Source organism: Daucus carota, chromosome 2 (genome assembly GCF_001625215.2).
Source record: "Daucus carota subsp. sativus chromosome 2, DH1 v3.0, whole genome shotgun sequence".
Taxonomy (NCBI): Eukaryota; Viridiplantae; Streptophyta; class Magnoliopsida; order Apiales; family Apiaceae; genus Daucus; species Daucus carota.
This window is the reverse complement of record NC_030382.2, coordinates 46,372,019-46,386,848: the sequence shown is the minus strand read 5'-3', so window position 1 is coordinate 46,386,848 and position 14,830 is coordinate 46,372,019. Positions and strand designations below refer to the sequence as shown.

Genomic DNA, 14,830 nt, shown 5'->3' with positions numbered 1-14,830 from the left:
CGTGACACACATTTAGTGCTCCTCTAAAGTATACAGAAAAGCATTAAAAAAATCTTAAAAATAAGCTATAAAGCTATATTTTATAAGAATGTCAAACTGCGTGCCGAATAGTAAACATATAGATTTAAATGAGACGGGTACTCATTATTGAAATAATGCCCCTGTTTGTTTACCAGAAACGGAAGCTACTTCTAGGCTTCTGCTTTGTGTAAATAAGTAAAAACATTCCTAAGAAGTTAAGAATGTTAGCTTTTCTCTCGGAACTTCTATTTCTTTTTCAAACACTTTGTTAACTTATTTACTTTTCACTTCTAATCTACTTCTTTACTTTAAGCAAGAAGTCACTTTTCTTAAGTTTGCCCAAACGGCCCCAATCACCTGACTATAAAGTCTTCAAAAGTCAGAATAGATGAAATGTGCACAACAAAATGCGAACTCTATTATTCTCCTATATTGCAAATGCTGGTTATGGAAATTTAATATTACAAGTTCAAATATTGAACCAAGCATGACCATACATGATGCACATTACCTTTACTTCATTAACTTTGGATATTATATAACATATATTACGCTTTTTTACAACATAAAATTACTATTTCATGATCGATTCACCCAATAGAATACTACAATTATGATATCTTGAAGGGGAAAAAAAAAATCTTTTAAGTCCTACAATTACGATTATTGAAAAAAAAATAAAAATCAGGGAACAAGAATGTCTCAATATGCACACATATTTCATATATTGTTTGGTTTGACTCTGCATGGTCCACACCAAAGGGAGAAATCACCAAAATTTTCCTATTTCTCAACATTTCAGCCTGTGAATATACAACTTGCGGAGATCCCTGCTGAAGGTAACAAAGTAAAAAAAAATAAAAATAAAAAAATTCATCTATGACATGAGATCTTTGAATGATGTACTAGTGTAACGTTTGTCGTGGCATGATTTTGCTTCTTCTCTTGTTACAAAACGACTTCCCATCTTGATCTTGTTATTGGAGTCGTACTGATAACATTACCTTCTGTTGCTGACAACTTAACTTCTATCCTAACTTTTGATTCGTCACCAGAAAGTTTATTTTCTCCCATGCCTATAGCAGCTACCACTTCTCCCTGGTAAGTCAAAGATGTAACAATGGTAATTAACAATTTTTAAGGAATCACAAATTTAAATTAGTTCCAGTAATCAATGTGTGTGTGTGTCTACATATATACAGGCAAATGATCAAATAAAAAATAAAAACCATCTAAATAAGAACTAAATGAAAACCAAAGGAAACTCCCTCTATATGACATTACTCACCCGGGGCCCACCCTCGGCCCTACTCAATCTATCCCAGGCCCACTAGAGCCTCACCAAGGCTCCAAACAGGCCAAGAGTCCCCGCCCCGATCCCAATAGACTCCAGTCCGGCTCCACTACGCCTAACCAAGGCCCACCTTGGGGTGCATCCAAGGGCTCCACAATCCTTCCCATTGAACAGTATCCCGATAAGAAAAATAACTATCTAAGGAACTGCTAAAATAAAAGACAGCATCTTTGAAGGAAGCATGATATAAATTGAATTTCTGCTCCAAAAAAATAATGAACTCTTGCCTATTTTAGATTTTTATGTAGATGCTGCTGATCATCCTTCCGAAAGCTTCTATCACTGGAATTTTCATCATCTTCCGTCCTCCGACTTGAAATATCCTGATTTTCCTTGAACTCTTCGGAGTGATTGTCGTTTATAGAAGAATTCTCAGTGGCCAACAAAGCATCAGCATGAAATGATTCCATTTTCCTATCTTCAAACTCAACTGAATTAGTTTTTGTCTCAAGTTTGCCATTCGTTACTGAAACATTATATTCTGCAACTATATCAGCTTTCATTGCTTCTTCCTCTCTTTGCTTTCTTTTCCTTGCCTCTTCCTCCTTTAACTGTTTAAATCTAGAAAAAAAAACACCTGCAAAGTTAACAGCTAACACATATCTGGATATTTAAAATGTAAATACTGTTTCTGGGGAAAAACTATTTACCTGTCACCAGGTCGGGGTCCTTCTGGAGTTTGCTTTTTTTCTTCTTTGATTGCCACCTTGGTTGTGGTCGTCTCAATTGCAGATATCTGATCTTTCAATAGCTCTTTTGTGATACTATCATCACTGAATTGACTCGCAGGGTTTCTTGCCCCTCCCAGTTTTTGAAGATATACTTGTTGTGCTGTGCTCAATATATTGTTTGTTAACCTGAACAGAAAGATGGTTTCTAATTCTTAAAATCAAAAGGAACAGAACCAACATATGAAAGGAGAAACAGTAGCTTATAAGAAGTGTATAAGCAGGACGAATGTTCTACTAATAACAACAGAGCACGCCCGTATTAACTACATCTATGCAAATGATAATTAGAGCAACCATAAATGGTTTCGACTTTCGAGGTCTTTTTTAAGAACATCTATTCTGTTACCTAGACATGATTTAGCTCCTTCCACTGATTTAACATTTCTGATTCATTTTTTTGCTAATTAACATTTCTGATTCATACATGCAGTGATGCAGAGAATAGAACCACTAACCAGTAAAGGCTTAGCCCAGAAGGAACTGAAAGAGCAAAATAACCAATCATCAAAGGCAGAAACTTTGTTATGGCTTGAGAAGTCTTCAGATTTGGGTCGTCACTCTAGAAGCATTATGAGAATGGCAGGTGGTCAGACAGAATCAAGTAACCAGCCTTATTAAAAAAGTGCAGTTCTACAGCTACATTTTGTGGAACCTGAATTGTTAAAACAAGCCAAAGGAATAACCTGTGATGTCTGCATCACTTGAACAGATATGTACTGAGAAACTACTAACAGGACAGGTAGGACAAGATACGCAAAGGTATCTGACCATCCAAGAGGCGGATGACCATCCTGTAAAGAGATTCAAGCACCTAAAAATGAGATAGAGATATACTTCCAGTGTTATACATAATTATATTTTTTACAGTGCAACTAATTTAAAATCAATTTACTGCACAAACCTTTAAAGTTCAGGAATGTCTCCCACATTTTTTTTTTGTCAAGGTCTCCCACTAAAAATTAGATGTTCATGATCTAGACTACTTATACACTGTAAAGACGGTGGCTTGCTATGCTAGTGAATCCAGTGTTAAAATATAATGCCTGTGTGCGCATCTCACACGAGATCTTTATCCAATAAATATATGTATATGACAAGATTACTGATCCCTAGTTGAAGATGTCAGATTAATAATGACAATACTCACTATGAATGGCAAGAGCCAAGAGATCCCACTTCCGTTTTGTCGAGCAGCAACTGTTGTTGGACCGGCAAGGGATGGTATCCAGAAAAAGCCCTCAGTCAGGAGTCCCTTCATATAAGAATAACCGTTCAATAAGAATCGCGAGATGACACCAGCATAACAGATTAAAGTAAAAGAAATGGCGTAACATGATAACATGAGGGACATACTTCATCAGCAACATTTGAAAGAGCTCTATATAGTCCTATCCATACAGGGATGGTGGCAAGTGTTGGAAGGCATCCTGTAAACAAATATTAGCAATTACTTATTCCCTACATTATGATAAAAACGAGCACACTATAATATAATAAGTGCATCTCCACAAGTCTGCAAGATGAGTTGAGCAATAAGAACAATTTGATTTTAGGGAGTTCATAATCAAAACTACTGTAAGGGCCAACTTATAATCTGTGGTTAAAATTTGCAAGTACATGATCACATAGAACATTTTCTCCCTCTTTAGACAATCTCCAACCCATGACACCATTTTGCACCTTTTACGCTATTTTGGTGTGAAAAATTACACCATTCACAAAAACTACTCCAACCGACTTGCACTATATATTACACCAAAAAGAGCCTTTTGTCTATAACTAAATATATTCCTTCGAAACTTTTCAAAAAAATTTGTATTGTTGTGATTTAATAAGATATAAATGGGACATAGATGGAACAAAACTGTTTCATTAACAAATATAAGGGTATACTTGGTATTTTGAAAAACTCTAAAATGGTGTAAAAATTACACCAAACGAACATTTGACATCAAATTTGGTGTCACACTATTCATGTAGTGTAATTTTTACACCATTTTGGAGATGCGTTGGAGTATTTTTTACACCAAAAGTTAATCCTTTTAAAGTTTTGGTGTTGGGTTGGAGATGCTCATAGAGGAAATGGTGCACAATCGTAGTGTTACAAAAATTTCAATTTAATTCATGATAAAAAATAATGGATAATGGATATTAGAACTCAAACTACTTATATGACACAATCAAAAGAGCCAAGCAAAAATGATCTAATACTATCACGTCGTCACCATTTGGATTGGTAATAACTACTCCTTCCGTCCCGCCAGGAAGTTTACGTACACCGTTTGCACGTATTTTGAGACTCTTGTAAAGTATAGTTCTATAATGTATTTTTAATTTTTTCTTTTTTTGAATAAAAGTTTAAACTTCAAACTTTTTTTCAGGAATTTTTAAAAAAATATATACAATGTAAGTATACTTTATAGGAGCTTAAAAATGCGTGTCAAAAAGTAACGTAAAAAAACTGGTGGGACGGAAGGAGTAACATATTAGGATTCAGGGTCATTGATTACTTTTAAAAGCATGACAACCAACAAATCTAATTTAATAACGACCAATCCCAACTATTTCCTCAGATTTCCCGTGCATTGAGTGGTAATGTTTCCATATGTAAGTGGGGACTTTAACATCTGGATAAAAAAAGGGTAATAATCTTACCTGCCAGGGGATTTATCCCCGCTGATTTATACAATCGAGCAGTTTCAATCTGAATTTTCTCCTACAAGAAGAAAAAAAGTAAATTCTTTGACTTTCAATGTCGAGAACTAACCAAACAAGAATTTTATTCATGACGTATATTTGTCCATCACTTAGCATAAAACACCAACCGAAGCACAGACATAAGCTTCTCGTGTGATTAACTAACCTAAAGTAAAGCTAAACCATTTAGGATCCATCATTTTAAAGAACCCTTATAAGGTATTTCTATATTTTCCAGATACACTCCTTTCAACTTGTGCATGTTTAAGTGACTAATGTGGTGCAAGCCTAAAGATCAAAAGAAAAAAAATAATAATTTCAATAGAAAACGAAAACAGAAAGTAACCTGATCACCAGCATACTTTTGCTGAATAGCTTTAATCTTAGGTTGAAAAGACCGCATCGCCATTGCAGACTCCACCTGTAAACTCGTTTCATATAATCTTATCAATAAACCTATGAACAAATAGACTCTACAGCATATTCCCGCAAAGCACTCTGAGGATCTTTCAAAACATTATCCACTCTTAAACGACGCAAAACGAACAAACAACCCCAAATTATGAAAAAGACATACCTGTTTCTTGGTTAAAGGAAAGGTAGCTGCTTTAACAAGTACAGTCAACAGAATGATTGCGAAACCATAAGCATAAGGAGCATGCACTGTAGATAGCCCACCTTTCAAAACCTAAATTCAGATCATTCTCACTAGTCTTAGATATTAAATACCTTAAAATCACATTTAAAGATTAAAAAAATAAAAAAAATTCAAGAATTAAGGCAAATTACAAAACCTTGAGAACAGTCTCCATGTAATTGCTAATCCCAGAAAACCAATCAGAGGTTTTGGATGACGTAGTAACAGGATCAGTGGTAGCCGGAGAGGCTGTAACAGCAGCATCAGCAAGTGTGTAAAGAAAGCCTTCAGCTTTGCCAAACAGGCCCTTAATTAGAACCTGAGCTGTTTCCGGGTCGGGTAGTTGACCCAACCCGAACTGAGACACACAGATAGTGCCGCGAGGAGAGGGTCTGTAAGGCGAGAATGACCCGAAACGGGTCCGGTGAGGGAGAAATGGGCGGATAGCGGATCGGGTTAGGGAAGTAGTGGGGGAGAGAGTTGGGTTAGGTTGAAATGATAGAAGAGATGTCATTTTGAGTTGATAAAATTAGGGTTTTTGAAAATAAATGTAACAAAATTGGGATTGTGAAAGGGGGGTTTTATTGGCAGCAGCACTAGAAGGTGGTCAAGAGTTGAGTGTTGTTTAGAGGAAATGGTGGAAGGCGCCTGACCAATAAGTTAGGTGATGTTACGCTTATTTTACTCCTGCCTGCAGTGTTTTTGTTTGATGATGTGCAGTTGTGCACGTTGGCGTTTACGATTTTAAATATCGAGGAAATGGAAGAAAGAAAAAACCGGCAGCTGTAGGATTAATAGCTCCGTCCCTGCCACCCGACACGAATTTTAATAAAATATAATTTTATAATTTATTTTTAAAATTATATACTTTACAATTAAATAAGATAGAGAGAATATTGAATTTCTGTATAATCATTCACAATTATTTTCAAATGAATATAATCTCAATTTAGGTTTAAAGGCTCAAAAAGATTAAAAACATACCTGGTCAGAATTAATCACGAAGTTGTGTTTAGGAGGAGAATAAAATTAATGATATTTATTCATTCATTCATTCGTTTGATATTTGAAATTCAGTTTAAGAACGGGTTTATGTGCAGCTGATGTGAGAAATATAGATTTTGAGTGATTTGAATATTTGATCGTCTTTGTTAGTTATGCACTATGCTCTTTAATGATTATTTTTATAAAAGGATTTTAAATCAATAAATTATATTTTACGAAAGATTTATAATACGAAAATTTATCATGGGGGTGATCGACTTCTACCCCCTACTTATATTTGCACCTTCCTAAATCTTGTTAGTGAGCAATTCCTTCCCGGTGAACTTCAAGTTATTTTTTAACATCAAAATTTTAATAATTTTATGTGCTTTGCCTTTTATATTATCAAGTCAAAAAATGAGAATGGATATTTTAGAAATGTGCAATGAAAGATTTTTTCTAATTAATTAATAATGAGATTATTTTTTTTTAAAACACAAATATAAATGCAGGTAATCACAAAGTTCTATGTTTCGATTTCCATAAAACTTATTAATCATAAAATAAACACCTTCTAAATTTGACATATATGAAATTTGATAAAACTTAGTAAAGTCCATTCTTATGTCATATTATAAGTTCGATTTTCACTCCAATTTATAATATTTAAGATATACAAGTAATTATTTAAAAAATCTTCGAACATTATAACTATCATAATAGTGTTTATTGTTTAGGTAATAATTTTAAAAATAACTTCGAACATAAAAATCATCCCACTAGTGTTTATTATTCAAACATGCAAACAAAATTTTACTTATCTTTACGCTTATCGAACCCGAATAACAAAACTTCGTTAACACAAAGGGGAATAGAACATTACTCTCCTCCGACTAAAGATTAGAATTCGAATTAGAATTAGTATTGTATACAATTACTCAACAGGACAAGCAACCAAAATGCTTTCAGATTAATCATGATTATATTAAACACTTCTTTTCATATGACTCAACTGCCACTAATCATATAATTTACCTCTACTAATTGTCAATTCACTCTACCATCATAATTCACACAACATTTGTCATGTTCATTCCATATCCAACAAATTGCAACACGCCAAGTGGCCTCTTGATATAGCATCATTATTCCTTAACCTCCTAGATTAAGGGGGCGCTAATCCACATCTAATCACCAATGTAGGATCTTTCCAGAGACAAATTCCAAGCCTTCTCTCCTCACCTTTAATCTCAACCAAAACTTCACAAACAAGAACCACTACTGCCTTGACTCCTCCTGCATGTCCACTTCATATTAGTGTAAATCTGTTCATGGAATGTGTATGATCATGCAAATGTTGCAGGAAGCATGAAACCGAATCAATCGAAACCGAAACCGAAAATATCCAGATGCTTTCTGTTTTCTCTTCTTCTGTCTTTGTTTCTTCTGTTTCTTGTTTCTATTCAGTATCACAGGCAACCTGAAACTCTGTTAGCTTTTACTTCCACCATTACAGGATCACAAAAACAGAATGCCACCAATCCTGATATACGGATCCGACCTGGATACGCCTCGTATGATGCCTATATCCAGCGTCAGCTCAACAAGACACTCAACCCTAAGCTCAGGAAGATATGGACCACTCGTGACTGGAACCGCAAGATTAACGTCTTCTCCAACTTCTTCTCTGAACTAAGAGAGAAGGGGTTCTTGTCCAACTCCACGAAGGCGCTCTGTGTAGGGGCTCGTGTCGGGCAAGAGGTTGAAGCTCTGAGACGGATAGGAGTAAGCGACTCAATTGGTATCGATTTAGTACCTTACCCGCCACTGGTTATTCGGGGAGATTTTCACAAGCAACCATTTGATGACCAGGTTTTCGACTTTGAATTCTCCAATGTGTTTGATCATGCCTTGTATCCAGATAAATTTGTAGGGGAGATCGAACGTACCTTAAAGCCAGGAGGGGTGTGCGTATTACATGTTGCATTGTCTACACGGTCGGATAAGTTCTCAGCTAATGATCTGTATAGTATTAAAGGGTTGATATCTTTGTTTCGGTCCTCAGAACTGGTTCATACTCGGAAAGTAGACGGATTTGGGTTGGATACAGAGGCGGTTTTCAGGAAAAAGAAGCTGAAACAGAGCTCATAAACTTTACTTTCTTCAGACATCCTCTTAGCTTGCTAAAGTTCATTAGTGATTTCAATTTCTAGATATTTGTTGTCCTGCTGTAAATAATAGCTCGTGATAATAATAATATATATAGAGATTAAATGCTCCTGGACTTTTTAAATATATATACATCCTCTAGTACAAGTATAACTCTGAGTATCTTAGCTGAAATCTATACCAATCATGTATATCTTGATGTTACCAACATGACAACATCTATCTATGTACTAGTTAAAATAGATATATCTGTGTCCTGAAGAATAAGAAGCTGGTAACCTTAAAGAAGATGTAGCACAGAGAGAATCATCCCGCAAAATCTGGAAATCCTGCAGGGGGGACTCTCACTTTAGGAGAATGGGGCAAACAAGGTAAGCTTTGTTTTCCTCGTTTTTCACCGGAGCATGGTTGCAAGATCCAAAAACAACAGACTGCCAGTTGCTTTGTACTTGGTGAAATGCAACAACTTTAGCTTGACCATACATGCAGAATCAATAAGCCACTTCACTCGCTCCAGGTAATAACAATCTCATAAAGGGAGTATTAGCAGCTTGTATATCTGAACTTCATACTGATGAAAATTATAATATCATTATAATATTCATTGTAGCTCTATATTACCACTGTGTTGATGAAAAGGATCATCAGTACAGTGAACAGAACTCAGTCTTGGAGAGAAATTCCAGCCATGCAACTGTTCTGATTCATGGTCAACTGTTTTCATGTTAACTTCTTCTCTGAACTTCATGAAGAACATTGATGACCAATAATCTCTTGCCAAATTCTTCAATTGTGTTCGAGAGAGTTACAATTTTTGAAAATAAAGAATATGATTAGATCAGAGATTTTTATGTATATCCTTAAATTGATAGCTAGGGGGGAAGGAAATAATTTATTTAGTAATACTAACCATTTTCATTAGCTGAATAATCTCATTGAGTGCATTTCTGAAAAGATCAGGGTGTGCCAGATCAGCAGTAGTCAATATATCTTGTCGGCTTCGGTGAGATATGTTCACCTCCATCGATGCACCTACAAGCGAAAGTTTTGTATATTAGCCTAATAGGGTAAGCAGGGTAAGCACCTATCATCTGTATACTCGTGAGATAAGGCAATGATCAGTATATTTACCTGCTGTTATATACTTCTGGATTATATGACGTGCCATGTAAATTCTTCTTACAGTATCACTAACAGGAATCTTATCATGTTGTTGCACTTCATCGTAAAAATGCACACTCTCACCAGCCATGCAGCTACATTATAAAGAGATTATAATATGTACAACAAATAATGAAGTATATAAAATTCATATATACAGGCAAGCAATACCTATCTGCAAATGCCATGAAAGACCGTAGGAATCTTTTGTCCAAAAGAAGCTTTTCTAGAGGTTCATTAGGGTCCAGAATTTTTGCTGGTTCCCTATACTGCTCAGTGTCAGGTATACCCAAAGCCCAACCCATAGTACTGAAATCCTGGTTTTCTTTGTTTTTCAAGCTCATGACCGCGACAAGTGGTTGAGAACTTGAAATAGAGAAGAAAGCCAGTACAAGTACACCTGCCTGTAAAAGAACAATCTGATGCGATCAAATGCTTACAACTAGTCGCTCTAACTTGTCTGCAGACTGCATAGAGTATGAGATGAAAGAGAAAAATTTGGGACTGGGAGAAACTGAAAATAGAAGACAAAGTGAGAGGCACTAAGGGAAATGTTGAGGAATGGAAGTAAATAATGATGCTAAGACAAGAAACAACCGAGGGAAATCTACTCTTTTGGGGAAATTGCAATACTTTAATAGCTTAAATGTTTGGCTACTTCGTAATAAATATGCAAGTCTATAAATTGCTCTCTTAATTACTTGTCCGTGGTGTGCTGCAAATCAGTAAATAATAAAATATGTCAACTCTTTTAAGTTAATAATCCCTCCATTCTATTCCTATATGTAAGAAATACAAGAAAAAAAATTATGTCTCAAAAGTATGTCATTTTAGAGCCAAAATTTTAATGTTACTGTGTTCTAATTTTTCACCAGTTTCCACGAAATAATAAACAAGAAGACACGTGATACAAATACTTCATCATACACACTTATACATAGTTAAGTACTGGTTTATTCCAATTTCCATACAAATAAAACTTATTTCTGAAATGCAAAATGCTCCACTGAGTTCACCAACCCATTCAGGATAAAAAAGATTTATTGATTCAATTTAATGGTTGACATTTAGTTAATTGTACAGGCCCGCACTTTTCTGTATCAATCTGTACTTTCAAATTTCGGAATATCAGTAAGTTGCATTACTAGAAATTGAAAATCATACCGACAATAATAGCATAAATCTGGATGTCACTTGAAGCCATTCAGTTTCTTCAAGGATCTCGTTTAAAACGTAAGAAACTATCCAGATTGCTGAAAGGGAAGGAAGTGGAGTAGAATTAACAAGCTGCAATGATAACGAAGTACATATGTAGACTATGATCAACCATCCGAGCTGGCCTAAAATATAAAAATAGAAAATAAAAATACTCCCTCTGCTTTAACATATATTATCAAACTGAACAATTAAATTGAAAAACAAAATCACTGCGGTCCATCATGTTGAAAAGGACTCTATTGATAGTTTGCCTTATTATTTTTGAATTAATTAAAACTAAATTATATTTACAGTTTACCTTATTTTTAATGGAAATTATTACAAGGGCAAGAATCTCCTACTTCACCCCCTAAATTTAATGTAAAAATATAGCTCCTAGTAAGTTAGGACATTGGTTAATGTGTCAACTCGACAACTCCTGCTTTCTAAACTTGCTCTTAATTTATATTTTGTTCTTATTCAAACTATGAGAAATAAAAAGTTAAGGAAGAATTGTAAGTAATTAATGTTTCATTGGTAAAAAATAATTGGGAGCGTCAAGGAGCTCTAATTTTACACTAGCTCTTTATATTTTAACTTAAGGGCTTGAATAAAGAGCATTTTGGAGAGCATAAATAAAGAGTATCTTAGAGATGTTATCATGCTAAGGGATCAGGTGCATTATCCTTAATTGAGCTACATTTTGAGCAACAGCTAATTAATCTTTTTTTTGTAGAGTTAGACATATATATTGGATTATATTTTATTGTTATTTTCAACCTTTCATATACGGATTTTGGAATGTATTATTAATAATGAACGAAACATTAGATGGTATATTCACTGGATCACAATTCAGCCAGGGACAGAGCATAATAGGGAGTAGGGACCAAAGGGGGCCGTGGGTACCCCTGAGGTTCCCATAATATCAATACAATTTATATTTTTATGTATTCTTTTGTTACAAGTTATATAATTTTAATTTTTGGCCCCCCAACAATTAAATTTATCAAATATAGGATTTGGTTCACTTTTTATAATACTGACACTATAACAGATGATTTTGGGGATTTCGGGATATAAAAGTAGGGCATTATTTTGATTTATATTTAAGTTACTTTATATTTCGGTTTTGTATCATATAATTTCAATATTATTTTGAGTTGGCCCCTGTCGAGATTGAGGTCTCGGTCCTTGAGTTCAGGTAAATATTTACAAATACTATATGGCTTGACGGTCAGGTGGTTACTTGCTATCCTTCAGCCAGGTCATGGAACTGAACTCTAGAATATGAAAAAAAAAGGGTAAAGGCTGCATACATCAGGACCTTCCAGACTCCACTGATGTGCACTAGGAGAGAAGAAAATCCCCTTTTTAAATTTTTTTTAGCTCAAACAGATGTTACATTGTCTAGTCAAACTAAATAAGATTTTAAACTACTATAAGTTCTAAGATCAACCTGTCACAAACATGAGAATTCACTTGCAAATAGAACATCAGAGGTAACTACAAGATTTATATTATTAAGACACTGGATATACCGATAGAAGTTGCGGAGACTAGTATTCCCCGCCAAAGGTCTTTGAGCTCATGAAATCTAAATTCTATGTGATGGATGGCTCCTGTGAAAGCAACCAAAGCAGCAATATATAACCCATGAAGGCTCATGCTTGGAATAATATAATTGACTCCCATATGGCATCGACCATTCAAAGGTCTTCTCAAGTGTATAACTACAAAAAAGAAACAAAATTAGCGGCATGTAGCATTCTGGAAGGTAATCAGGAAAAGGAAAATTAGCATGTAAGTCTAGACCAAAAGGCAAGAGCCTACAATATAAATAATTTTTGCACATAAGGAGATATCCCTGAATTATATATTCTCACATATAATCCAAAATTATGCTCGCAATCCATGTAACCAATTGTATAAATTCCTATGTAATACATATTCATTAAAAATATAAAAATTCGGAAAATGGCATATATGTCCAGAAATAAAAACATATGTGCAGAACAGCAAGATTAAAAGTGAAAAAGTTATTAACTCTATGATCCTTACATGCAGAAAGAGCGACCCAAGGCAAAAGTAATAATGGTAGAAAAATGTATGACCTAATAGGTGGTAAGCGTCTCCTGTGGAAAAAAAGTTGCAAGGGGTGACCACCATGTAAATAACTCGATAATAAAATTCCTGTACATAATAAACAAACCAATAAATCTGGTCCCACTTATCTCAGTTATTATATATTAAAATATTTACTTACCTGAGAAATATATGATATAGTTGAAAAGCCTGGGTAATGCGACTGCTCAATAGCAGACCGAATCCAAGTGGCCCTTCAAACCAGACTAATATGACATAAACGTAAGAAAAATGATTTCAGCGATCTTAATTAGTTAGAGTGCAACCAAACACCAATCCCAAATCACCATATATTCAAAAATTAAGTAACCTGCCCAAATATAGCATGACCGCCACCAATGCCCAGATGTATATTTGAAAATCCGAAGGGACATCTGAAAATTAGTTGGCAAACAGCTTAACAATAAAAGGCTAAGAAAGGCTAAAACAAAAAAAAAAAAAAACAGATATCATGTGAACTTATCCTAAATTGACAGCAATGAAATAAAAACACATAATTTACCACAAGTGACAGTAGAAGATCGAAGCTTGCTAATAACTGAATTGCAGGGAGCCAAAAGCTGCTGCCTTTAGGCCGACGAACCTTGTGAATATAAAATGGGGATGCAGCCCGAGCAAGAAGTCTGCAAAACCAAGCCCCATATAACCATACAATTCTACAACAGGACTAATTTTAATTGAATTTTTACTTCAACCACATGCTTACAATTTGAAGTCCATAGGAGATGGCATTAAACAATCACACATATAAAATCAGCATCACAATCAAGAAGTGCTGATAAAACAAAAAAGTGACTGAAAAAGAGGCAGAGACTTACAAAATGAGGGAAATAACAGAGACAGACAGAGCCACATAGTCACTGGGACACCCTCCAACCTCTGCACAACTACTTGAACACCCTCCTTTTGCACACCCACTCTTGCCCATTTTCTTGATTTCAGCTGAAACTCAAATACAATTTACAGCAATTCGATTCAAATTAACCATTCTTTCTCTTTTCTGCAATTAAATAAAGGGTAAAAATCAAATCTTTTTACCTTATATCAGCTCTTGTAACGATCTGGGGTAGAGTGAGAATGAAGAACAGGGTCAAAGATAAAGCATTTATTCATTGAACTTACTTTCCGTGCTTTGCTTCTAGACTTGCTTTTGCTGTATCGGCTAATATCAAGTTTAAATAATTGTGAATAGCAGACTGTCTGCACATACAAATACTACAAACAAGCACATAGCGTAAAAAAGAGAAGTCAACAAACTTTGCTCAATGTGTGTCTTGGGTCTTCGCCTCTTGGGCAGCCGGAGACGTAGACTTATTTAGCCGTTGAAACTCATTTCTTCATAAACTTTTTTATGTATTTCATTCTATATAAAATATATAATTTTATAATTTATTTTTAATTTTTTTGTAAATATTAAAATTTTATTATAGAAAATAATAACTTATAAATTATATTTGATAAGATGTTTAATGCACGTGCGAAACCCGTCCTCAAAGTAAATAAGCCAGATGAGGTGAAAAGTATATTTTTTTGAAAAAATTAATCAGCATCAACGCGGTTGGTTTGTTTTAATGTTTGTCAATTACTTGCATGACAAAAATGCTTCAGTTTATGAACAAATAACTGCAAATGTTTTCTATGACAAAAAAAAAAAAAAAAAAAAAAAAACTGCAAATGCTTTCTATGCATAAGAAAAATGCTCCTTCATACGTGTTCATGGACTAATCTAAATAC

The 14,830-nt window shown here is 34.6% G+C and overlaps 3 protein-coding genes across 5 annotated transcripts; 1 reads left to right on the top strand and 2 right to left on the bottom strand.

Annotated features, from left to right (window-relative positions):
• Nucleotides 1-719: 719 nt before the first annotated feature.
• On the bottom strand, nucleotides 720-6,201 carry LOC108209924 (ALBINO3-like protein 1, chloroplastic). 2 transcript variants are annotated; one of them, XM_017381139.2, is made up of 11 exons: nucleotides 5,598-6,201; nucleotides 5,381-5,491; nucleotides 5,150-5,224; nucleotides 4,762-4,822; nucleotides 3,460-3,533; nucleotides 3,254-3,358; nucleotides 2,790-2,897; nucleotides 2,562-2,665; nucleotides 2,026-2,232; nucleotides 1,603-1,936; nucleotides 720-1,119 (listed from the first exon to the last, which is right to left on the bottom strand). In XM_017381139.2, the coding sequence occupies exons 1-10, from the start codon at nucleotides 5,952-5,954 to the stop codon at nucleotides 1,603-1,605; spliced, it is 1,536 nt and encodes a 511-aa protein (XP_017236628.1). In that variant the 5' UTR covers nucleotides 5,955-6,201; the 3' UTR covers nucleotides 720-1,119. The 2 variants fall into 2 exon arrangements, with proteins under 2 accessions (XP_017236628.1, XP_017236629.1); XM_017381140.2 differs by lacking the exon at nucleotides 720-1,119 and adding an exon at nucleotides 1,336-1,474 and having other exon boundaries at nucleotides 5,598-6,105.
• Nucleotides 6,202-7,455: 1,254 nt separating this feature from the next.
• LOC108210078 (uncharacterized) lies at nucleotides 7,456-8,575 on the top strand. The gene has a single exon (XM_017381335.2). It carries the CDS (start codon nucleotides 7,793-7,795, stop codon nucleotides 8,573-8,575), a length of 783 nt encoding a protein of 260 aa, XP_017236824.1. The 5' UTR covers nucleotides 7,456-7,792.
• Nucleotides 8,576-8,669: 94 nt separating this feature from the next.
• Nucleotides 8,670-14,409, bottom strand: LOC108210077 (regulator of G-protein signaling 1). Of its 2 annotated transcripts, none has more exons than XM_064087831.1 (12): nucleotides 14,219-14,409; nucleotides 13,915-14,096; nucleotides 13,599-13,719; nucleotides 13,407-13,470; nucleotides 13,218-13,302; nucleotides 13,013-13,086; nucleotides 12,493-12,684; nucleotides 10,919-11,007; nucleotides 9,926-10,158; nucleotides 9,725-9,849; nucleotides 9,504-9,625; nucleotides 8,670-9,377 (listed from the first exon to the last, which is right to left on the bottom strand). In XM_064087831.1, exons 2-12 carry the CDS (start codon nucleotides 14,022-14,024, stop codon nucleotides 9,195-9,197), a joined length of 1,398 nt encoding a protein of 465 aa, XP_063943901.1. In that variant the 5' UTR covers nucleotides 14,025-14,096; nucleotides 14,219-14,409; the 3' UTR covers nucleotides 8,670-9,194. The 2 variants fall into 2 exon arrangements, with proteins under 2 accessions (XP_063943901.1, XP_017236823.1); XM_017381334.2 differs by having other exon boundaries at nucleotides 13,915-14,038; nucleotides 14,135-14,407.
• Between the last annotated feature and the right edge of the window lie 421 nt (nucleotides 14,410-14,830).